Raw genomic sequence first — 14,841 nt, 5'->3', positions numbered from 1 at the left:
CTTTCTGTGCTCAACATCTCACTCATTATGGAGGGATGCTGACTCAGTTTTTCAGGATAGCAAATGGGAAGTTGCGGTACAGAAAATGGCCCAGAGATCACCAATTTGTGTGTGTGTGTGTGTGTGTGTGTGTGTGTGTGTTTGTAGTGAGTGAAGTGTTATGAAACAATGTGTGTGTAGTGTGTGCAGTGACTGATAGTAAGATATGAGTGAACGGTGTGGCATTACATTATTTTAATAAGTTATTTGTAAAAAAAGTATTGTATACCAGGAGTAAATCTAATGATTATGTCCAACTAGAGGTCTGTAAATATATGTGTATACAAATTAGCTTATTTTAAATTGATGTAAACTTGTAAATACTTTGACATGTGCTATATCCTTGTAAAAAGAGATCTACAGATGAATAAAGCTGCTACTACTACTACTACTACTACTACTACTACTACTTAATTTGTTTGTTAACCTCAGAGTGGTTACATTATAGGCATAAGTATTTAACTCCTTAATACCCTTGTTGAGTACATCAAATGTAGAAGTATGATGCTTAATACTATTGTTGAGCATCTGAATTTTCTTTTAGGAATGAAAAAATTATGTAGAGATGAATTGCAGTGTGGAACTCGCTCTCACACAGTGAAAAACTACAGTAGTACTATGGTTAACCACAAAATATTTTTATTGGAAATTTAATGATTTATGATACTTAAAAACATAATGATACTGCCTCGGAGAAGAAGACTGCAGCTGTGGTCTGTTTATTTCTGTAGCTTAAAAAATCAGCAAGTAAAGTAGTACTCTGCAAAACTATGAAAAAGCCTCACTGTATTTGTACATAGTGAACAGTGTAGTTTCTTTATTCTTCATGAAACAATTAAAGAAGTGTGAACACTGTCTCTGCTGAAGACAATCTAAAGTTTCTAAAGGAAAACAGAAGATTTACCTGAATACCATTATCTAAAATATACTGCCTGTCAGCCTGTACATGAATATCACATAATGAAAAGTATAGAAGCAATATGGTTAACTATAAACAATTTTTATTGTAAATTTAGATTTAAGATAATAAAAAGCATAATGATAGTGTCTCAGAGAGAAAGATTGCATCTGTTGTCTCTTTATTTCTGCAGCTTAAAAAAACCACAAGTAAAACTGCATTCTGCCTAACTACGAAAAGCCTCACTCTATTTGTACACTTTGTTACACTTAATACAATAAATATCACAAGTCTTGGGAACAATACATTACTTTAAAAACATTTATACAGCAAATGAATAGTGCACATTAAAATATACAATGAAATTGAAATTACATACTTAATTAAATATGAACAATGACAATATGCACCAGGACGCACAAAATAATAGTGCAAATCACTAAGGCAATGCTGAGCCCATTTGCAAATAGACACTGAGTCTCATGAACTAACTCATCTTCCTCAATGTTCATCCATTTGCGAAATATGTCCAGCAGTACTCAAAAACTATGACACAAAATCAACTTACTTATGACTTACAGTCTATATTTTTAACATAAATGTTGAGGTGGTGTAGGGAACCAGAACACATTAATCTATCATAAGCAATGTCAGAGGATTCTTTCCAGCCAATGACAAAGATATGATTGTATTCATGTTTATGGCCTAGTCCATATTTTATTCACATTGTTTCATTCCACTTCACACTCTGCAATGCATTTTCACTTGTAGTCTCTTTTTGTATTAATTCATGAAGACTTTGTGACTGGAAAGTGTAATGTGCAGGTTCAACTTCTGCATAATATTTCTGGTCTACCTGATGCTTCCAGTCACAATGTATATGGAATTTCATATCATTTTTATTCATACTCTGGTGCTCCAGTCTCATCACACATCTGTAAGACACTACTATCTCACAGTCTCCTAGTCACTTGGTAGATCAATAAATACAATAAATTTTGTTGTATGCAGTATAGTTTTTTCATCAGTGTCATAAGAAAGAGCAAGCACTGAGGTCCTGGAAAAAAATGAGAAACATAATGTTCATTCTTAGCTAGGAAACCAGTTTATTTACTGATATTAACTATACCAGCATTGCAGTTTAAGTTGCTAATTATGCTAATATTTTCAGTAATCACTAGTTTGACATATATTAAAAATAACGTTCAGTAATTTGACAAATACAAGACTGCCTTTAGCTCTGATAACTAGTTAAACATCTTGAAATTATAATGTTAGTTCTGACTTAAGAAAAATAAACTTATTTTGAGCATCTATAATAACAAAGAAACATTGCAGAAATGCAACTAAAGTAAATGCTTGCACCTTTTTCCACCAATAACAAAAACTAGAGAAGTTCATAAAAATAGTGAGTTTCTTCATCTGAATGGTAAAACTGTAACGTGATGGGGGATAATATGGAGCTCTTCCAAGTAGTTCATAATTTAAATTTAAATTAAAACAGCAGAAATAATATGCTGGGCTGGTGTACTTCAATCAAAATGTTTCACAGCAGAATTAAGTTATAAAGATGTTTAGAACAACTGCAAAGTAAGTCGATATTTTATTATGAAGACACCATTCAGTTTCGATCTATGTAGTGCCAGACAAGTATTTGTATGTATCATATTTTGTGCAAAGACGTCACTAAATGAAGGGAGAGGGTGAAACTGTGCCAAAACATGGAGTTATTTCTAATTATGTAAATCTGATAGCATATCAAAAATTAGTTCTGATTTTAATTTTCTGTACTTAAGAATAAAATTATGTATTAAATGCAGAGTGAAAATAGTGTAATGCAAAATTGACATGAAAATACTTGTTTTGTGTTTTGATGAGCATCGTAGTTCCATTGCATAGTGTTTTCTTTTTTTATTTTATTTTTTAAATTGCATTGAATTATAAAATGATGTGGTGATATATGTGAGTAAAATTATATAATGTCTTTAGGTTTAAGTATTTAAATATTATAAAATTGTAAACAAATTGTGGATATATTTAGGAATTATTTTGATTAATGTAATGTCATCTGACCCAACTCAGGACTGGGGATAAAAGTGGGAAAAGGAGGTCTATGTCCATTGTCCATTGTGGGGGTAAGTTCGGAGCAGCAAAGTGCCACCGCGAGTGTAGGCATGGATGCCAGTGTATGTGAATAAACTGTGAAGGAACAACAGGAAAGTGTGTAGGTGTGAGATAATAAACCATGTCTACGAATTGCACCAATTATTATTTATCCAGATCGGATTTGTGAACTTTAATGTGCATGGCCACAAAGTTAGGAGTATTTTTTTTTTTTCAAATAAATAAATAAATAACTTTCACAATCTGAACTTGTATAGTGTACCTCAAGGTTGTGGTATGGACAATTGTGTATTCAATTCACTGCTGTTCAAAGGCTAGCCAATATATGATTCAGTATCAGGAGTGCAAATGCAACCATTCACTACCAACCCCCTTTGCAGATGAGGCACGTGAAAAATAGGTTGTGAACGAGCCCGAGTACAGTTGCAAAACTATCAGAAGAAACTGGAACCATCACTTGATATACAATTATAAGTATTTTGAGAATGGTACAAATTCCAGGAGACTCAATCTGTCTCATCAGCTAATGTTCTTTGGGCCACATCTTGGGATTTGTGGGTCATCTTAACGTTTTCAAAAAATTGCCATTGCTTATTTATCCTGTTGAATCACAATCTTTTATCTAAAAATTGATCTAAGATTTTCAAAAAATGGTACATTTGGACCATCACACTCAAAAGACACCTACGACGTGCTGCCATGACGAAAGTTTCCAACCGTTTTCTCATACACAAAGAAGACTACACTGATCCAACACCAGAAGAAGTAGATGCTGTATTAATTGTAGTATTGGATCCATCACATGGTAAAAAACAGGCAGACAATAATGTGCCAACTGAAGAACCAGTTGGTACAGCATTAAATGTAATACACTAATGGCCATTAAAATTGCTACACCAAGAAGGTGACATGCTACAGACGTGAAATTTAACTGACAGGAAGAAGATGCTATGATATGCAAATGATTAGCTTTTCACAGCATTCACACAAGGTTGGCGCCGGTGGTGAGACCTACAACGTGCAGACATGAGGAAAGTTTCCAACCGATTACTCATACACAAACAGCAGTTGGCCGGCGTTGCCTGGTGAAACGTTGTTGTGATGCCTCGTGTAAGGAGGAGAAATGTGTACCATCACATTTCTGACTTTGATAAAGGTTAGATTGTAGCCTATCGCGATTGCGGTTTATCGTATCGTGACATTGCTGCTCGCATTGGTTGAGATCCAATGACTGTTAGCAGAATATGGAATCGGTGGGTTGAGGAGGGTAATACGGAATGCTGTGCTGGATCCCAATGGCCTCGTATCATTAGCAGTCGAAATGACAGGCATCTTGTCCGCATGGCTGTAACAGATCGTGCTGCTATGTCTTGATTCCTGAGTCAACAGATGGGGACGTTTGCAAGACAACAACCATCTGCACGAACAGTTCGATGATGTTTGCAGCAGCATGGACTATCAGCTCAGAGACCGTGGCTGTGGTTACCCTTGACGCTGCATCACAGACAGGAGTGCCTGCGATGGTGTACTCAACGATGCACCTGGTGCACGAATGGCAAAAGTCATTTTTTCAGATAAATCCAGGTTCTGTTTAGCGCATCATGATGGTTGCATCCGTATTTGGTGACATCGCGCTGAACGCACATTGGAAGCGTGTATTCGTCATCGCCATACTGGCGTATCACTCAGCATGATGGTATGGGGTGCCATTGGTTACACGTCTCGGTCATCTCTTGTTCGCATTGACGGCACTTTGAGTAGTGGATGCTACATTTCAGATGTGTTACAACCCGTGGCTCTACCCTTCATTCGATCCCTGCGAAACCCTACATTTCAGCAGGATGATGCACGACCACATGTTGCAGATCCTGCACGGGCCTTTCTGGATACAGAAAATGTTCAACTGATGCCCTGGCCAGCACATTCTCCAGATCTCTCACCAATTGAAAACGTCTTGTCAATGGTGGCTGAGCAACTGGCTCGTCACAATACGCCAGTCACTATTCTTGATGAACTGTGGTATCGTGTTGGGGCTGCACGGGCAGCTGTACCTGTACACACCATCCAAGCTCTGTTTGACTCAATGCCCAGGCGTATCAAGGCCATTATTACAGCCAGAGCTGGTTGTTCTGGGTACTGATTTCTCAGGATCTATGCACCCAAATTGCGTGAAAATGTAATCACATGTCAGTTCTAGGATAATATATTTGTCCAATGAATACCCATTTATCATCTGCATTTCTTCTTGTTGTAGCAATTTTAATGGCCAGTAGTATAACTGAACCATCGCACACAGCACCACAAAAATAATATGAAATACATTAAAGTATAAAAAAGAAACCATCAGCTACCTCAAACATTGGACAAATAGAAAGAAAACCAATATGGACTTCACAGAATGAGTGGTTCGCCACTACGTAACAAAAAATGTTTTATTCGACAGTCAGCAAAACAGAAGAGGGACAAGATAAATAATAATGAATACAATGTGCTCACATGCCAGTCTCCAACTAAAGCAGATTTTCAACAACTCAGGAGTCACTGAAAGGAAAATAACATTAAACTCTTGCACCAAAACATTCAATACCCAGGCAACAAAAAAGTATAAGTTATCCTGAGTGAAACACAGCCAGATGCATTATGCTTTAGTGAGGATAGGCTAAATGGAGCAGAAATTTAAAATCTAATAATAAGAAACTGTAATCTCAGTAATCATTTCTCTGGAACAAAACATGGAGGTGGAAGTGTTGGTATATACAAGAAGAAAATTGGTAGTCTTTAACATACTGAATATTGTAAATGTATAAACCTTCCAGCATACATTGAAAAAGATTTGAAAATACTGGCATAATGAATGAAGAACTAAGAATTTTCTGTGTATGCAGGTCTGCAAGTAGTAATATTGAAGCATTTTTGACAAAATTAGCAAAATTATTACTGAAGTTTAAATCTAATCATCTTATTATCATTGTTAATGTTTTGTATCTACAAAAATAGGAGCTCAGAAACAGAAGCAAAGCAGAGTGGGAGAAGTCACTCTACAAAACATGAACATTTGTGAAATACACACATCAACGAACGTTTTGCACTGGCCTGATACTTCGTGCAAATGTACTGCTATTGTGACTGTTCCTATACCAATGAGAAGGTCACCCCCAACATTGTTTGGAAACATACATCCAGTTACCAAGAATGCTACCTTAGGCAGAATGCCACACGTCAATGAATTGCAGCATTTCAGTTGAAAGTAAAGCACCAGCAGGGATGCATTATAGATGTCTGTGCAACAGAACAGTGAACATCCATTATGCCATGAAGAGCAATCACAACCAGTTTTCAGGTCTGCATAATCAGGTTACTCAATATGTGCATTGAAGTCAAAGTTACTTGGTGTGGCCATGGAATCAGTTCCAAGTAACAGCTAGTGTTGAGGACTTACACCACACAGGCCGTACACAATTAACAGGTGCACATGATGATTGATAACTGTGACTTTTGAGTCAAATCACTGTGGACTGAGTACTGTAGAACTGAATTTGGTGTTGTGTTTCATATCAAACTGTTTGGAGATGATTGCACTATGAGAACCTCCATTTCTGATGACTGTTGTGAGCACTACGTTGCAGGCCGCAATGTCGTTGTCATGAACTGATTTACAGATGGACAAGAAACTGTGCAGAATGGATGCACCAGGATTGACATCAGGTGTTGTTTATGGAAGAAACTCAGATCTGTTTGTACCCTGAGAATCACAGACAAGTTTAAAGACAACCCAGTAAAATTAAACACCCCGGACACTGTATTCCACTTGTGCAACAAGGCAGTGGTGCAGTGATGTTCAGTGGTGGCATTGCATGGGGCTACTGTACACGTCTTGTGATTGTTGAGGGCAATTTCATTGCTTTGCAATACAGGGATGAGATTCTGCAATGCATAGTGAGACTGTATCACCAACATTTTGGTGACAATTTCCTCTCAAAGGATGATACATTGTGTCGTCTTCATGAGGTTCTCATGATCATTTTCCTTCAGCATGCTAGGATCTCCAAAATGATGTGATCTGCTTGTTCTCTGGCCACGAATACAATCAAGCATGTGTGGCATCAGTTGCAAGAAGCTAATTTTTGAGAGGTCAAGAATGACCACAAACTGTGCACTACATACACAGAATCACCATTGAAGAGTGGGACTATTTGGATGCTAGGATCAGAAACATGATATGGCCTAGCTGTTGCCTGGCTATGAACACAACTGAACATGTGTGGGATCAATTGAAATAAGCTAGTTCTGGACATTGAGAATGACCACGAACTCTGCACTGCTAATGCAGAAGCACCATTGAAGAGTGGGACAGTTTGGACTGAGGCTTCATGATCTCATTGACAGTATGCCATTATGGATTCAAGCCTGCATCCAAGAAAGGGGATGTTTCACCACATATCGGCAGTGCTCAGGAGAGTTGCGAAACCTCCCCTGCTGCAAATGGGAAACACACAATTTTGTCATTAGCCAAATGTTTGTTTTTTCATTTGGTGTTCTGGAAACATTGCAAATTAATACACACACATGCCACAGAGCTAATTTTTGTTTTCTCTGTGATGAATTGCAAAACAAAGGAGTGATGCAAAACACTGAGGAAAGAAGACTGGGATGAAACAATGCAAACACAAGGTACAAGTGACATGTATGATACATTTATTAACACACCAATGCATCATTTTCATGGAGTGTTCCTCAAAATGACCCCTCAGGAAAAGCAAATTCATAGTAGGCAATGGATTACCAAAGAAATAATTGAACTCTGGACTAGAGTGAAGTAACTCAGACAAACAGAGAACATGGAGACATTTGTATAAACAGTATCAGAAGAAGTAAACGTAGTTAATAAGAGAAGCAAAAGCTAGTTAAATAAACAGAACCAAGCAAATTCAAATCCTGAACATAGAACAGCAAGGGATATAATTAACACTGAAAAATGTACGTAGTCAAAAAGAGTGTAAATAACAGAAATTTTATTAAGTCAAAGAGGATTACGAACAACATAATTACAGATGGAACAAAAACTGCTAATATAATCAACAACAACTTTATAGATGTACAAAATTTAAAGGGGGAAAGAAATCGATCAATGCAGTCTAGAGAACTTGGGCAACCATCACACTCAGTGTTCCCGGAACCAGTGACAAAAACTGAATTCATAAAAATAATTTATAAATTAAAATCCAAGATGTTCACAGGAGATGATTAAATATCAATAAATAATTGAACATCTTCTGGATGTAGAAAACTGCTCATTCACAGAAAGAGTATTTCCAGAAAAATTAAAAATAAGCAAAGTCATGCCTCTTTGTGACTTTTCTTAAAGTCACAAACATGACCTGAATAACTAGAGATCAGTATCTTTACTCTCTGGTTTCTCAAAAATAATAGAGTGCTCATGCATAGTAGAATGACCACATTCCTAGAGAAACACAGTATTCTGATTCTGGTACAACATGGTTTCCAAAAAAGGGAAAGCTGTAGAAAACATTATCTCAAGTCTAAAAGAATCTGTTATAGCTGCATAAGGCAAAAGAAAATCTATATCCACTATTTTTCTGAATTTGTCTAAAACTTTTGACACAGTCATCCATATAGAACTAACTGAAGAACTTGAAAGCTACGGCACACATGGATGTGCAGTGGAATGGATAAAATCATGTATCAGTTAACAGAAAGCAGCATGAATCTGGATGAAGATCTCAACTCAGATATATTTAGTACGGTGTTTCTGTACTTGGCACAATTCTGCTCAACCAGTTTATAAACGATACAGAAGTCAGTGAGAAAGATCAAAAAAATACTGAATGTTAATGACATGACATTAGTGAATGCAGAAGACAATCAGGAAACACTGGAAAAAAGGATCTTTACATCAACAAATAACACAGTATAATGGCGCATAGAAAATGACTTAATTATTGTTATTGTTGTGATCTTCAGCCCAAAGACTGGTTTGATGTAGCTCTCCATCCTACTCTATCCTGTGCAAGCATCTTCATCTCTGAATAACTACTGAAACCTACATCCTTCTGAATCTGCTTACTGTATTTGTCTTTTGATCTCCCTCTATGATTTTTATCCCCCACACTTCTCTCCAATACTAAACGGGTCACCCCTGAATGTCTAAGAATGTGCCCTGTCAATAGATCCCTTCTCTTAGTCAATTTGTGCCACAAATATCTTGTCTCTCCAATTTTATTCAGTACATCATTATTTATGTGATCTACCCAGTTAATCTTCAGCATTCTTCTGTAGCACCACATTTCGGAAGCTTCATTTTCTTCTTGTCTAAACTGTTTATTGTTCATGTTTCACTTCCATACATGGCTATACTCTAGACAAATACTTTCAGAAAAGACTTCCTAACACTTAAGTCTATATTTGGTGTTAATAAATTTCTCTTTTTCAGAAATGCTTTTCTTGCCGTTGCCAGTCTACATTTTATATCCTCTCAACTTTGACCATCATCAGTTATTTTGCTAACCAAACAGCAAAACTTATCTACTACGTTTAGTGTCTCATTTCCTAATATAATTCTTCAGCATCACCTGATATAATCAGACTACATTCCACTACCTTTATTTTATTTTTCTTAATGTTAATCTTAATCCTCCTTTCAAGATGCTGTCCATTCCATTCAACACTCTTCCAATTCCTTTGGTGTGTCTGACAGAATTACAATGCAATTTCTTAATTTTTTCTCCATGAACTTTAATTCCTACTCCAAATTTTCTTTGGTTTCTTTTAATGCTTGCTCAGTGTACAGACTGAATAACATCAGGGGTAGGCTACAATCCTGTCTCACTCCCTTCTAAACCACTGCTTCCCTTCCATACCCTTTGACTCTGGTAACTGTTGTCTGGTTTCTGTACAAGTTGTAAATAGCCTTTTGCTCCTTGCATTTTACTCCTGCTACCTTCGGAATTTCAAAGACAGTGTTCCATTCAACATTGTCAAAAGCTTTCTCTAAGTGTACAAGTTTACCTGTCCTTAACCTATCTTCTAAGATAAGTCATAGTGTTAATATTGCCTTGCATGTTCCTACATTTCTACAGAATCCAAACTGATCTTCCCTGAGGTCTGCTTCTACCAGTATTTCCATTTTTCTGTACAGAATTTGTGTTAGTACAAGGCGAACAACTTTGCTTCTGCCTTTTTTCCCCCAAAATTTGAGGCTTTAATGAAACAACTTGGTTACACATGTATCATTCAAAGTATTTACCACTGCTGGGCACTACTTTCTCCCATCTTTCAGGCAGTGTACGACTCCCACATTGAAAAAATTTTTCATCTTTTGAAGCGATCCACAAACTGATCCAATTTGTGACTTCTTCATGAGATCAGAAGTGTTGGTCAGCCAGGCCATGTGCCATTGATCTAAACAGGTGATAGTCAGAGGGAGCAATGTCTGGAGAATATGGCAGGTCAGGTAAGACTTCTCATTTTAACGTTTCCAAGTATGTTTTGCAATGTGGGGTCGAGCGGTGTCGTGCTGCAAAATCACTTTATCGTGCCTCTTGCTGTATTGCGGCCATTTGACTTTTAATGCTCTGCTCAATAATGAGCACCTGTGATTGTTTCACTTGCTTTTAGCACCTCATAGTACACAACACGCAGCTGGTCCCACAATACGGAGCATGATCTTGGAGCTGTGAATGTTTGGTTTGGCTGTCGACGTGGAAGCATGGCTGGGATATCCCCATGATTTTTTTGCATTTAGGGTTATTGTAATGTACCCATTTTTCATCCCTAGTCATCATGCAATGCATAAATCCCTTCTGTTTTTGCCTGAAGCAACTGTTCACAAACACATAAAGGCTGTTGAGCATCTCTTGATTTCAGCTCACACAGGACCCAAGTTCCTTCTTTCTGAATCATGCCCATAGCCTTGAGACTTTTGAAATGGCTTGCTGTGTCAGTCCCACTAATCATGCCAATTCTTCTTGAGTTTTACGCGAGTCTTCACTCAGCAATGTCTCCAATTCTGCGTCTTCGGAAACATTCTCTCTTCCACCACTATGCCAGTCTATGACGTTAAAATCACCATTCTTGAAGCATTGAAACCACTCATGACATGTTCTTTCACTAAGAGCATACATAACATACATACTTGAGAGCATTCGATAAGACTCAGCCGCTGTTCTCTCCATACTGAAACAAAACAGTAACACCTCCTGCAAATGACTAGAATTAGGCTCGTAAACTGACATTTTCAATCAAGAACAACTTTATGATGCAGACACAAACCAACTAATGTTTGAATGAGGTTATGTTGAACGAGGTCCAACCTAACAGCCTGACATCTGTGAACTGTTTCTTTCAACAGCTACTTACCATTGTCGCCACCTATCGGCAAAGAATGGAAGCAAAGTTGTACACCTTGTATTTTGCAGCCACAATTTATTAAGCTGATTGGTTAGTAATTTTCACACCTGTGAGCAACTGCTTTATTTGAAATTGGAATTATTACATTCTTCTTGGAGTCTGAGAGTATTTCACCTGTCTCATACATCCTGCACACCAGAAGGAAGAGTTTTGTCACAGCTGGCTCTCCCAAGGCTGTCATTAGTTCTGACAGAATGTTGTCTACTCCATGAGCCTTGTTTCAACATAGGTGTTCCAGCGATCTGTCAAATTATTCTCACAGTATCATATCTTCCGTCTCATCTTCATCTACATACTCTTTCCTTTCTATAGTACTGCCTTCAAGTTCATCTCCCTTGTACAGACCTTCAGTTTTCCCTTCTTTGATTAGTACTGGTTTTCGATTTGAGCTCTTGATATTCATACAGCTACTTCTCTTTTCTCCAATAGCCCCTTTAATTTTCCTGTAAGTGGTATCTATCTTTCCCCTAGTGAAAAATGCTTCTATTACTTGTGTGTGACAAGAAGAATGTGGGTTCCCTAGTTCTGGACCAACAGAAGTCGATAGAAGTTGTTTGACATTTTTTTTTGTTTCAAGCCACTGCCAACCTCAGTGATCCAATACAGAATGCTGTGTACAGTATGTAGGCATTGAACAGTGGTTGTTATCCATGTGGTGTTGGTGTCACAAAGAAATACCATTGGTGACGAGTGATGAAGTGCCTCCAGGCCCATCCACTCCTCAGAGGGCAAGTGACAGTACATTATGGAGTGGGGTCAGATAAATTATTAAAATGTCACTGAATGATGCCAGCAGGAGAACAAAAATAAGGAGTTGCTCCACCCCATATTACAGCCAATGAAAGAAGCTGTGGCATATGCAGGAGTAAGCTACAGAACTGCTTGTAGAATTCAAAAATTTTGCACAGATAATCCTGAGAAATCACAAGGAATTCCCAGAAGAAAAGAGGTAAATATCAATTCAGTTCAAATTGCAGTTCAACAGTGCTCTGTAACTGGCTTCCACTTTCTTTGAATTAGTTAAAAATATTAACCAAGTTTGTGTGTCTAAAGCCTGAGGGAATACTGGTACTGGTACTGTTTCCATAACAAATACAGGTCTCCAGGGAAGGGATCGACTTTTTCGAACTTCTGAATATACTCAGTTGTGCAGGTTATGTCCCCAGGTATTGTATCACACCTTACAATCAATATGTCAATGACCCTCATTTCTGAATGACAAAAAAAGGCCTGTGATCCACTGGCAGACTGTAGCTGCAATAACAAGTGTAACTTTGAAGACCTCACTGTAGCGTAGTGATGAAGTTAATGCACTACTATTCTAAGGCTGGTGGGTATGAATCCTGTCACAAACAATTTCTGGTATAGATTTTCTCATTTCTTTGTCATTTAGGCCAAAATCGACTGCAAAAATCCAGTTGCATGATATTGACAGCGGTTTCATGACAAAAACGATAGAAGAGTTTCTTGATGCAAAAAATTGTTCCCAGTCTGCAGAGACTTTGGCCAGTAGTCAAGGAAAAAATCAGCTGGACTTGGGACATTACATCTCTAAGGAACACTTTCTTGTCTTCTTGTGATGTTGTACACTGTGGACGTCCCATACTGCAGTGCCTGGACACGTTTCCTGTCTGCGGGAATCATTGCCGTAATCTTGAGAGCACACTTTGTGGCACACGGAGGGTCCATGCTATGACCTGCTGTGTTTGACCAGCCTCCAGTCATCCTAGTATTCTACCCCTCATAATGTCATCAATATGTGTTCTTTGAGCAATTTTCAACACACGTCTGAAAATGTCTGCACTCTTACTTTCTGCACCGTACTCTGACATGCACCAACACACCTCTACGTATGTGGACTACTGCCAGTGCCACCGTGTGATGACCGCAGGTGAAATACACTCCATGGTCATACCCCGAAGTGATTTAAATGCGCAAACCACCCACCAGAGCATTGTTTCACCATGTATCAGCGTTATTCTTAATTTATGAGCAAGAGTGTAGATTGACAGTCGCCTTTCATTGTAGAAATGAATTATATTAGGGAAGCAGATAGTGAAATAGTTTATCTGGATGAAACATGGATTGACAGCAATATGATAGTTGGAAAATGTTGGCAAAAGGATGATGTTGCCAGTTCTATGGCATGGGGAACCTCCTCTAAAAGTGTAAGAGTTAGTTCTAAACAGGGGTTGGTCAGGGAAGCTGAAGTTAAGTTCTGGGCAAAGTCATCCACAGCTGACTACCATGGTCAGATGTACTAACAAAACTTTGAGAAATGGTCCATGAACATGGTTCTCCCACATCTTCCCCTGAACTCAGTAATTGTAACAGACAATACTCCATACCACAACAGACATGTTGACAAACTACCCATGCTGTATGACATAAAAGCAAGGATGTTGGAATTGCTGCAGAAGAGAAATGTTGAGTGTAATGATGGTATGAGAAACCACATCCTGTTCTCTTCAATTCAAGAAAACAGCAAAGCTGTAAAGAAGTCATATGTGGTCAGTGAAATGGCCACATGGTTGCCTGCTTCCCTCCATATAATTGTGACATAAATGTGGTGGAACTAGCATGGGCAAAAGTTAAGAGATGTTTAGGGGGCAAAATATTAGTACTTCTTGTGATATGTCATATGAAAATTCCTTAAGATTGCCAGTGAATCTCTTCTGGGAACTACTGAAGGCTGGCAAGGATACTGCAGGAGTTCAGAATCTGGAACAAGATTATTGGAGGCAAGAAAGTGTTGTGGAACATGTGATAGACCAATTCATTAATGATCCTGCTGAACTGGACAGTAGTGATGATAACACCAAGTCATGCACAGGTGAGGAATGTAATAAGACATATTCAGAGTGATTCATGTGTTTTTTATAATTATTGTGTGTTTTATAATAATTTTATATTTTATAATTTTGTGTTGCATATGTTAATAAATGTTTGGAATTTTTATCACTCTTTCTTATTGCTTCCATGTTACTTATATTTCTAGCTCTTTTAATTTCGAATTGTCTATGAGAACTGGTACGGAATTAATACCAGCAAGCACATTCATGTCACATCATACTACTAGTTATGATATGGTGAATCTTGTAAGCATTTGGTACATCTCTGTCTCTTCCTCTGCTTTTACTTTCCTGGATGCTACAGCCATGGCAGTATGTAGCAGTTTGTTATGGCAGCCAACAGATGGCACTGTCACTCTTGGAACATTAAGTTATTTGTGATGGCAAGTATGTTGCTAGCACTGTGTTAGTCTTAGCTTGTTCTCCCCACATATTGTTTGCCCATTGGCAGCCAATGTACTGAGATTCAGTGGGCAGAGCTTGCTTCGTTGTCCATTCCTT

At 37.9% G+C, this 14,841-nt stretch overlaps 1 protein-coding gene across 1 annotated transcript in view; it reads right to left on the bottom strand.

Annotated features, from left to right (window-relative positions):
- Window positions 1–1,022: 1,022 nt before the first annotated feature.
- Window positions 1,023–14,841, bottom strand: part of LOC126248535 (hemicentin-1-like) — an 838,517-nt gene continuing 824,698 nt past the window's right edge. Inside the window, exon 56 of the mRNA XM_049949594.1 lies at window positions 1,023–1,994. Coding sequence (XP_049805551.1) covers window positions 1,901–1,994 — 94 coding nt within the window. The 3' untranslated portion in view covers window positions 1,023–1,900. The remainder of the gene's footprint in view (window positions 1,995–14,841) is intronic.

This window comes from Schistocerca nitens, chromosome 3 (genome assembly GCF_023898315.1).
Source record: "Schistocerca nitens isolate TAMUIC-IGC-003100 chromosome 3, iqSchNite1.1, whole genome shotgun sequence".
In the NCBI taxonomy this organism is placed as follows: domain Eukaryota; kingdom Metazoa; phylum Arthropoda; class Insecta; order Orthoptera; family Acrididae; genus Schistocerca; species Schistocerca nitens.
This window is presented reverse-complemented; position numbering and strand designations above follow the sequence as displayed.